The sequence below is a fragment of the Equus przewalskii genome, chromosome 12 (genome assembly GCF_037783145.1).
Source record: "Equus przewalskii isolate Varuska chromosome 12, EquPr2, whole genome shotgun sequence".
Classification (NCBI taxonomy): Eukaryota; Metazoa; Chordata; class Mammalia; order Perissodactyla; family Equidae; genus Equus; species Equus przewalskii.
Genome location: NC_091842.1, coordinates 9,202,959 through 9,213,572, shown reverse-complemented (window position 1 = coordinate 9,213,572; position 10,614 = coordinate 9,202,959). Strand labels below are relative to the sequence as shown.

At 53.5% G+C, this 10,614-nt stretch overlaps 1 protein-coding gene across 1 annotated transcript; it reads left to right on the top strand.

Moving 5' to 3' along the window:
* The first annotated feature begins 833 nt into the window (after nucleotides 1-833).
* Nucleotides 834-5,930, top strand: MOGAT3 (monoacylglycerol O-acyltransferase 3). The gene is given in 15 exon segments (XM_070568932.1): nucleotides 834-915; nucleotides 1,448-1,624; nucleotides 1,752-1,810; nucleotides 2,113-2,260; nucleotides 2,512-2,662; nucleotides 2,990-3,345; nucleotides 3,573-3,671; nucleotides 3,761-3,828; nucleotides 4,102-4,309; nucleotides 4,611-4,788; nucleotides 5,365-5,486; nucleotides 5,489-5,584; nucleotides 5,661-5,726; nucleotides 5,729-5,764; nucleotides 5,767-5,930. Coding segments are annotated over 15 exon segments (2,010 nt in total).
* The last annotated feature ends 4,684 nt before the right edge of the window (nucleotides 5,931-10,614 follow it).

Here is a 10,614-nt window from a genome sequence, read left to right as displayed (position 1 = left end):
GAGAGTGAGGCAGGGGACGGGGACAGAAAGGGTGTGCCAGCCTGAGCAGTAGGGGCTGGGCCTTGGAAGCTGGCTTATCCTGTCTCCTGTGGGTCCAGCATTCATTTCCAGAGCATCTCCCATCACAAGGGTTGCAGCGATGAGCACAGTACCACTCTTCTTGTTGCCTCCAGCTGGGACGGTGGGGGGGGACCTTAATCAGAGAATCACTGTGACGGAGGGAAAGTATTTTAAGCTGGGAGAGCATGTGACAGAGGCTCCTGATGAGTGTGTTACAGATTTCCCTAAAAGAAGTGATGTCCCCTGACCCAGAAAAGGTGCCAGCTCCACAGGCCTCTGGTCAGTGTTGGGGAGGGCCGTGGGGGTGGTGAGGACTGCCCACAGCCCCCTGGGCTCTCTCTTAAGGGGTTCCCCACTCCTTAGCCTTTCCCGCAAAGGACTCCCCGGTGGAGCATCTCCCCACAGAGGCCGAAGCTGCTCCTTAGGGAATAAATCCTGCAGGTCGTCTCCTCCTCAAGGGCCAAACCTGGATGACCCAGGGGGAGCCCTGCCGTTAATGGTACACACCACGCCGGCAAGCACCCACTTTCCCAGACCTCTGCTAGCCCAGCTTGTTGGCCACACCCCTGGTCACTCCCGTTTGGTTTTACTGGTCATAGCCCTGCAGCTCAGGTAGTGGTTAATCCTTCCTGGCCGGGGCGCTCGAGGGCCCAGGGTGCAGGTCAGCAAAGGGGGCAGAAAAGGGGGTGGGGCCAGGGGTCAGGGCCTGTGGACTGGGCCAAAACAGGTGTCCTTAAGCATCCTAGCAGCTCCTGTGTGACTCCTGCTATGGAATGCCAACCTCCTCCAGCCTCCTCTACCGGGGCCTCCAAGGGTTTGGTGTCCTGCAATGGGTCTTCTCCTTCTTGGGGCTCGGTGAGTCCCTGAGCCCGCCGGACCCCTGCCCCTGGCGCTCAGCTTCCCCATGAGAGAGGGAGGCAGGGCTGGGATCTCCGGGTGGGGTCCTTGAAGGAGTGAGCAGGAAGTAGGTGGGTCAGAAGGGCCTGGAGCCATGGAAGCCGGAGTGGCAAAGTGAGAACCTGGCACTTAAATGTCTGAGTCCTGAGTTCCACCCTGCTTCGGCCCAGGTGTGCATGGCCACTTTGCTCCTTGCACTCCTAGGCCAGGCCTGTGTCCCAGCAGTCCTCTATGTGGTCTGGCTCTATGGAGACAGGGATGCGCCGTGGCCAGGAGGCCGCTGCTCTGCCTGGGTCCGCAACTGGGCAATCTGGAGACGTTTCTGTGACTCCCTCCCCATCTCCGTGAGGGCACCCAGGGCATCCAGGAACGGTGTGTGGGGTGGGAGCAGGGCTTCCGAAGAGACTCTTGGGACTGTCATCCCCCAAAATCCAATCTCACCCGCCGTGTGGGGGGTGCACCCTCTGTCCCCCGGCTGGTTAAACCACAGAGTCGGACCCCTCCAGCAGCAACCTCTTCGGCTTCCACCCTCACTGGCTTCTGGATGTCAGGGCCTTGGGCAACTTCTGCACTGGGCCCACGGGCTTCTCCTGCCCCCGGCAGCACCTGCTCATGCTGCCCTGTTGCTTCCACTTCCCTCCCTTCCAGGACTACACCATGTGTGGTGGTGAGGAGGGGTGGCCCGGCTCAGGACTCCCACTCTCCGCTGTCACCTCCCACCTGCCCTCCTCCAGTCTGGGGTCACCTGGTCCCAGCTCGACTTTCCCCATGCCCTCCTCCCTCTTCTCTTCAAGATCTGGGCATCAGGCCTCCCAGCCTCTACCCTCCCCCCACGTTTGGTGCCCTGGACAAGGCCAGAGCCTCCCATCTGTTGTCACGGCCAGCGGATGGGGAGGGGAGTGATGGCCAGGCCAGGCCGTTGTCCTGGCCATGAGAGGGCCCCTGGAGGCAAAACCCGGAGCGCTGAGCTTGCGGATCCAGAATCTGAAGGGTTTTGTCCAATTAGCGCTGGAACATCGATGAGAAGCGCCGGTGGCCAGACAGGGCACTCCCGGGCAGCCGTGGAGGCAGGAGCACGGCGCGCCCCAGGGCCCAGAGTCAGGTGCAGCCCTGCTCCCCAGGGCCTCCCTGGTACCTGTCTTCTCTTTCGGGGAGAACGAGCTCTTCCAGCAGCTGGCGAGCCCGCTAGGCTCGTGGGTGCCGAGGGCGCAGAAAGCTCTGCAGCCGCTGCTGAGCGTGGCCCTGCCGCTGTTCCACGGCCCCTGGGCCTCCTCCCCCTGCGGCGCGCCCATCCACGCCTTCGGTGAGCCCCGGCTTCTGCCCCATCTGCTCCCCGGCCCGCCGGCTCCCCGCGCCGGGCGGTGGAGGTCCCTGGTTGCGGTCTGAAATCCTGGTTGTCGGCCGCGCGTCGGCGACGCCAGCCTCGCCCCCCGGGCTGGCCTATGGCCGCTGCCCCAGCCCTGAGCTCTGGCCTGGACGATCGCCGCCGGAGGGAGGGAAGGGGTCCGGCGGGGGATCCCGAGGACCCCCTCTCGCCTCCCGTTCCGCCCACAGTGGGGACCCCGATCCCGGTGCCGCGAAGCCCACAGCCTGACCGGGCGCAGGCGGACGCGCTGCCTGAGCTCTCCGTGGAGCAGCTCCGATGGTTGTTCGCAGAGCGCAAGGCGCGCCACGGCGTTCCCGCCCACGGGCACCTGGTCCTCACGTAGGCGCCCCCGCCGCCCTGGCCGTCCCCGAGCCCCGCGAGGCCCTCGGGAGGAAGGGTGAAATTAAAGGTGGGAACAGCCCCGCGGTGTTTGTGTGTTTGCGTGTTTGTGCGCGGCGGGGGACGGCTGGGCGCGCTGCAGGGCCTGGCGGGGGCTCGGGAAGGTCTTGACACTCCCGGAGACCTGCCAACAGACGCGGAGCGTGCGGGCAGGGGCCTACGCGGCCGCACTGGAGATTAGACGGCCTCCGTTGGGCTTCTGGCCCCCGCCAGCAGCTGGGACCCAGTTGGTGCGCTCTCCCGATTCTTCTGAGTCCCTTCCCCCAGGTCAATTCGGTTACCACACCTCCCTTGCACACCCCTTCCCCGCCCAGGGGCGGGTCCAGACCCACCGAGCACGAAGTTCACAGATCAGTCTGAGAGGAAGCCTGGAAGCGTCTGGGGCTCCAGATCCAAGCATCTTGCCATCCACACCCCAGCACACACCCAATCCCAGGATGCCCCAAGGGCTTGGCCCCAAACCACCATTGTTCGTCCTCCGAGTCCTGGAGCCCTTCCTGACGAGGGGAGCTCTGGAGCGGGATCTCCACGCCCTCCGCCCTCCTCCACCATGAATACCCTGCAGAAGCAGTGGCTGGAAGCAGTGCGCACCTACCAACACGTATTCGTTTTGCTCTTTGTGGGTGAGAGGAGGGGAGAGGCATGGGTGCCTGGGGGCCGCAAGGGAAGAAGTGGGGGCTGGAACCCTACTTGCCTGGATGTCTGAGGGCAAAGGGAGGTGGAGAGGGCCAGAGGTCAGGCTGGGAGGCCGTGGGATGATCCCACCAGTGAGGCTGGAGGACAAGAGCTGTTGGCTAGAATGACTGAGTTTCCAAAGGGAATTCATTTTTCTTTCTCTTCTTTCGCCCAGTCCCTCTCTTTTCCCTTCTTGTCCTCTTCACGTCTCTCTGGTGGCTCTCTGTTCTCTATTTGGTAGGGCTCTTCCTGGGCTGGGACACACCCAGCCAAGGTGAGCCATGGAAGGAGGCCCTGCCGGAAGTGGGAGATGGCAATCTGGCGCCTCTGGGGGTTCCTCCATGCTTGTCTCTCTGCCCCAAGGTGGAAGGCCTTCCGAGTGGATGAGAAAGCAGACCTTTTGGAAACACCTAAGTGACTATTCTCCTATCAAGGAGACAGGTCACCCTCCAGAGGGACTCTGCTTCCTCCCTGTCCCCCACTTCCCCCACCTATTTGCCTCTCCCTGTGATGGAGCCTGAGCCCCTGCTGCCTAAGCTCAGGCCATGGGGCAGGGGCAGAGTGGTGTTCAAGAGGGGGTCCCCTGTGCCCTTGACCTCCTCCTAGGACCTTGAACTCTGAAATCTGTTGGGGGGGAGGTCAGTTCTTTTCGGCTGATGTCTTAGCTTCTATGCCTCCTCCCCTTTATCCTACCCAACACTCCGAAGCTGGTGAAAACAGTGGAGCTGCCCCCTAACCGGAACTACGTGCTGGGCGCTCACCCACATGGGATCATGTGCACCGGGATCTTCTGTAATTTCCTCACCGAGAGCAATGGCTTCTCCCAGCGGCTTCCTGGGCATCGGCCCTGGACAGCCACCCTGGACAGCCTCTTCCGCCTCCCAGTCTATCATGGCTACATCATGTCCCTTGGTGAGCCTTGAGCTGAGTGCGAGGAGGGGATCCCTGGCCAGAGTGCCACCCACTCACCCCCCAGGGCAGGCACCTGGCTTGAACATTGGCCAGGCTCACACTGGGCATCAGTGAGTAACTTGGAGCAAGTGCCCTGTGTCCTCAATGGGAGAAGCACTGCAGGGCACACTGACATGGGCACAGGGCGAGGGGGGTTGGAAGGAATGGGATGTGGGGCTCACTCTTCCTGTGCTAAAGGGTTGGGTGAGGGGCCAGGGAGCCACGGAGGAGGTGGTGACTGCTCCCCACCTCCTTGAGCCAGCAGGAATGTGTCCTGGGAACCACCAGGGCCTGGACTTCATTCTGTCCCAGCCCCAGCTGGGGCAGGCTGTGGTTATCATTGTCGGGGGTGCCCATGAGTGCCTGTCCATGGTCCCTGGGGAGCACCACCTCACTCTCCAGGAGCAGAAAGGCTTCTTGCACCTGGCACTGAGGCACGGGTGAGTGGGGTGTGGGTGCCTGTCCTGGGGCCGCTCCTCATGGTCAGAACATCACGGTGTGTCTGGGGGCCACCCTCTCAGTCCCTAGACATCAGGTCCCTGTAGGTGGGACTGTGTGTCCCCGGAGCCCGTGCACTGTGCCCTGCACCTGGACAGCACTCACGTCAGCGCTTGAGTGCTTACCTGTGCCCAGTGTGCCCATCTCACCAGCTTCCTCCCCCAGAGAGAGGCAGGGCTGGAATTCAAACAGTAGGACCCCTGGGCTCAGAAGCCCTGGGGTCTGGGGTCGAATCCCTTTCTGCTGCTCTCTCAAAGGCAAGAGCCTGGACTTGTTTGTTTGCCTGTGACATAGGCACAAATATATAGATGAAGGCCCAGTTCACAAGTGTTTCTCGGAAATGTGAGTCCCTCCTTCCAGATCTTTCTTTGTTGCCATCTTCATTTGCTTCCAAAGGCCTTGGGGCAAGGCATCACAGGGTGTGGGGAGGAAGTGGCCGCCGTCTGAGGCTCCTGTCTTGGGGCACTCCGGGGACCGCTGGCCTGACCACCCTCTTCTCTTCTGCCTCCCCTTCCCAGGGCCGCCCTGGTGTCTGTATACTCCTTTGGGGAGAATGGTATCTTCAGTCTTAAGACTTTTGCCACAGGCTCCTGGCAGCATCTGTGCCAGATCACCTTCAAGAAGCTCCTGGGCTTTGCTCCCTCGTCTTCTGGGGCCGTGGTCTCTTCTCGGCCACCTCCTGGGGCCTGCTACCCTTTGCCGTGCCCATCACCACTGTGGGTGAGCGCCCCTCTCCAGGGAAGAAGGCTACCGCCCCCTGTGTGGGCAGCAGAGGCCTCTCGCCTCACCTGTGTCATCCTGTCCTGCAGTGGGCCTCCCCAGCGCCTCCACCCCAGTGAGGAGGAAGTTGACCACTATCACGCACTCTACATGAAGGCTCTGTGCAGCTGTTTGAGGAGCACAGGGCAAGCTGTGGTGTGGCACCTCTACTCACCTCACCTTCATCCAGCCTGGCCTTATGCCACCTCCCCCACGGAGCCCAGGAGCCCCTGATCCCGTGCACTTTGACCTCCACCTACTGCCACACTCTGCTCCTCCAATAAAAGCCAGTTCTCTCCCACCACTGCTTTGTACTACTTCCTAGAATCGGATGCTCGCAAGGCTCATTCTCTCACTCTGGGAGTGAGCATCCCCAGGAGAAATTTGCTCCCATCCTGATGTGCTGCAGAGTTGCTGCCATAGATGGGGTATCAGCACCCTGAATTCTCCTCCAAGACAGACTTAATTCTGCTGCGTGACCCTGTGTAAGCCTCTTCCCTTTGTTGGGCCCCTTCTCCTTCTGTCGATAAGAGCATCTGCTTAGCTGAGAGCTGTCAGGTGTCAGGACCGAGTTGGGGAGAGCGGCTGCACAGAGGGCTAGGCTTTACAGGGAGAGCAGAATTAAGTGGGTGGAGAAGATAGGGTGGATGGTGGAATACCGTGAGCCAAAGCTGAGCTTGGTCAAGGGTACCTGACCGCGTGGAGAGTGGAATGATCCCCAGGGGGAGAAATGATGGAGTTAGGTACACAGCTTAATTGTGCACCGCCTCTCCATCCTTTGTGTTTCCTTGGGGCTTGGATGAAGTGAGGATTTATTTTACCAGCATTAATTGCTACTGCAAGCCCAGCGTTAGACTCAACATTAACGCACTTGCTCAACAAGCAGAGGAAATTTGTGAAAATTGTTGTTGTGAAAATTAAAGGATTAAGATTAGAACGGAGATTGGCAAAATATGAGCCAATGAGAGTTTGCTGGCGTCATCCTCATGACAGGCATGGCATGGGTAAAATGAAGCAGTGAGACTAAACATCCAGGGGTCCTTAGGTAGTCATAGCATCCTCTGACTTTGGCGGTCCTATTTGCTGACAGTCTTTGTGTCTGTATCCAGGACTTCAACAAGAATAACTTGTTACCATGTAATTGCAATGCAACCATATTTGTCTCCCACTGTCCTATAAAATGTATTCAGTGGAAGAATTTTCCCTTGTCCCTGGTTGAAGATCGGGGCAATCCCATGATTTCTCTGGGTCGTCCCCAGGTAATAACTTCTACATTCATTTTAGGTTGGTACACAGAAATGTTTAGTTTGTGCAGTAATCAACGCTTCGATCTTCACCCAAGAACGGGAGTTTTCCCCTTTCCAGCAAGGGCTAATTGCAAGCGGCCTGCCTGCTTGGCAAAGAAGTGGCAGTTGGGGAAGGTGGAGTCGAAAGGGGTGGGGTGGCCCTCTTCCCCACCTCCTCTCCTAGCTGCTGTTGCTGAACCCCCTTGGGGTTGGGGAGTGGGGCAGAGGAGGGGAAAGGGGCCAAAAAGTGCTTCACTGCACTGTCATAAGATAGCCTTGTGTTCTCTGGGCCGCCAGACCTTTGAGGCTGAGGCCCCTTCCTCATGGATGCCCTCATGGGCTCTTTGAACTTTTTCCCTTAAGGTCCTTTGGCAGAGTCTGTGCTGTCTCTGCCTCTTCACCTGTCCCTGGTTTTCTGCTCATGCGCTCGACATAGGTTTTCTCTATAGAAGTCCCATCACTCTTTGAGGCTGGAGTGGGGGCTGTTGACAAGAGGGATGGAAAAAAACAGCTCCAGGTTTGAGCACCCTCAGCCAAGATACCCTTGGAGTACAGGCTGGCCTCAATGTAGCTACTTTGCTACAAATGCAGCCAAAATCTGGCTGCTAGATTTCTTCCAAGGGCACATCCCCCAAATGCTGGGCACACACCATCTCTTTGAGTCTTGAAGAACTTTGTCACTGATCTTGTCAAGGGAAGCCTTGTCCTTCCGGAGCAGGGCTTGCAGTATGCTAAAAGTCCTCCCCAAAGCCCTTGTTTTGTGCTCGTCTCAGCCTATCAATACCCAATGTTGTGGTTGGATGGGCCCTTGTGGTTCTTATCATGACTGCAGGATGCCCTTCAGCCATAATCATTAGGAAACTTTGAAAAACTAAAGGTTTATTACTTATAGGAACTGAAAATTACACAGCACACCTAGAGTCACATAGTGAGGTCACAGGCAGGGAGAGAGAGAGAGCACATGGGTCTGAGGTTCTGCTTTATTCAGGTTGAGGGTGGGGGCTTAGGGTTTCATGGGCTCACTCTTTATTGGGGAATTTAAAACGTAGGAGTGGAAATTCAAAGCACAAGAAGAGAAAGAACCAATGGCCCAAATGGTCAGTTATAGAAATCAGCCAAGATCTCTAAAAACAAAGGAGCCTTAGTAGGGGGAGATGGCCTGGCTTTGTATCTAGTCGGTGTGGCTGGCAATGTGTTTATTTGAGATTGCCATCTTTGAAATGGATGCTTGGCATTCAAAGCTTAAGTTAGGCACTTGCATTACAAAAAGAAAACAAAAAAGCTGCCAGAGTTTACCCTGCAATCCACCCTGTGATGCTGAGGCATCAGAGACAATGGCGAAGATAGCTGATGTGCTGTAAGTCAGAGATAGGGCACGTTGTGATTGAGAAAGTACACATCTAAATAGGATTATAGTAGCATATCCTATAATAATTATACAGGCAGTAGTTTGAAATCCAGTCTATGGCCATTGTCCCAAACTTGAAAGGGCCCAACCATGAAAACAGGTCTTGGGCCTGGCCCTGGGAATCTGTTTAAGGATTTGGGTGATATTGTGAAAAAGTTCAACGTCTTGGACCATCTGATATAAGTAGGTTTGAACTTGTCCTGAGTTGGTAGATTGCTTTATATCTCATAGAACCAATTTTTAGTTCTGACAATAAGTCTGTTCAGTTAAAGGGTTTTGTCTCCTTTCAGTAGGTGGTGATGCAGGTGGGTTCCCCAAGTTAGGCCTACATGCTGCAAACATTGGCATCAGGTTATTTAATAAGAGGCATTTCTATGGAAACAAAAGAAAAATGAAGTTTAATGATTGGAGTAGATTATAATCCCCGTTTCTGAGTTCTGAAGGCAATCAGTCAAGATTTCTAGATGTTGAGCTCAAAGGATCTTCAGATGGAGTGTGGGCAGGCAGTAGCAATCTGATAAATTTTCCTTGTTTGCAGTTTAAATGTCTCTGGTGATCTCTCTGAGTAGCCCATATAGTAACAGGCATGAAGATTGTCCATATATGAGCTATTGTGGTGATTTCTCTGACGTTTATATCCAGATGTTCCACTTTAGTTTGCATGACCGCGGGAAAAGGGCAGTTTTAGTTCTCAATGATTCCAAGTCAGAAGGGTGGGAGAAAACTTGGAAATAATAGTTTAGAGAGTTGAAGCTAGATATTGGAGGAAACAAGAAGAATTTAGTATCCAGTCCAGTTTACAGGTAGAAAACAAAACCTCAAAGACAATTAACAGAACTAGAATCTAACATCCATAAGTGTGTATTGTAGTTTCTGCTGAAATATAATTTTTCTTTCTACAATCACCCCCATTTCTATCAAAAGTAATCATAGTAAGACTAATTTGTTTGCAAATTGTCTAGTTTAGTAAATTTGGCCTGATTTTTCCATAAGTACAGCAAGAATAGTGATTGACCATACAGGCTCTTTTAAGTCTGCTTTGCTGGAACTTTTCATAAGAAATCTCAGATTGAACTGTAAAAGCCTCTCAAGGCTAAGAAGCCAAGCCAAGGACTTTCCATCAGACACTTCCTGAAATGCCTATAGATTTGTGTGAATACCTCTCTTCTAGAGGTCCCCCAAATATCCTGATATTCCTGGGTCTGCCCAGAAGTGACCTTCTTTACTCACCTGGTAAGGTTGCCAGGAATCCTGCAAACAAGGTACCAGGATGATTTTTTCCAAGGTCTTTTATTGGCTCCATAAAGTCAACCTTAGTTCCTTAAAGCTCTCTGGTCCTATCTGAGTTTATGTGCATCTCTCTCAAATATGACATTCTGGTCAAAGCCTTGCTAATGTAACCAAGGTTTCCAAATGTGTCCTGTTATAAGGACAGATTCTTATTGAACTTATGCAAATAACTATATTGCCATAAAAATAGGAATACTCATTGAGAGTTTTCAAATTCTGGAGGGATCAGATAGGGAGAAAAAGTAATTGTTTCATCTTTGTTCACAAAGGTATACTTTCCCAAACTTCTGGAAGTCATGGAGAGCTTAAGAGAAGAGGTTTCTTTAAATCTTGAAAAAACAAAACATGATAGAACCAGCAATGTTTCAAAGAAAAAGTCATAAAAATTATAATCATCCTCATCCGTTCATTCAGTCCCATGTTATGAATTCTTGTTCTGTTTGAATCCACTTTTTTCATTAGTTCTGGAAATTCTTACCCAGTTCAGCTTTATGATCTTAAAGTTATCGGGAAACTGTCCCCACCAGAGTCCTTTCCATGAATCTCCTTGAAGATGAAGCACTTTTGCAGGAACACTTTTGCAAAAGCATCAGAGTAAAACAATAACTGTACATGAAGAAAGATGAAAATGGCCATGGTTAAAGATCCAATGAGAGTTCATTATAATGCAATTGAAAAGGCAATTTGCTTATTTCTGTGATACACATTTCAAGGTAATAACTAGAATTATGACTGATAACATTACATATCAGATTTTAAGGAATTTCATATAATTTCTGGAAAATTTATACTAATAACATATATCCATACAAGGGTATCTGTAAAGAAGGTGTAGCATTATTTCTTATTTGACAATGCTTCCCATGCAATCTATCATATCAAATCAGCCTAATTAGTTTAATGTCTCTCTCTCTTTTTTTTTTAGAGGAATTTTAGCCCTGAGCTAACATCTGTGCCCATCTTCCTCTACTTTATATGTGGAACGCCTGCCACAGCATGGCTTGCCAAGCAGTGCCATGTCTGCA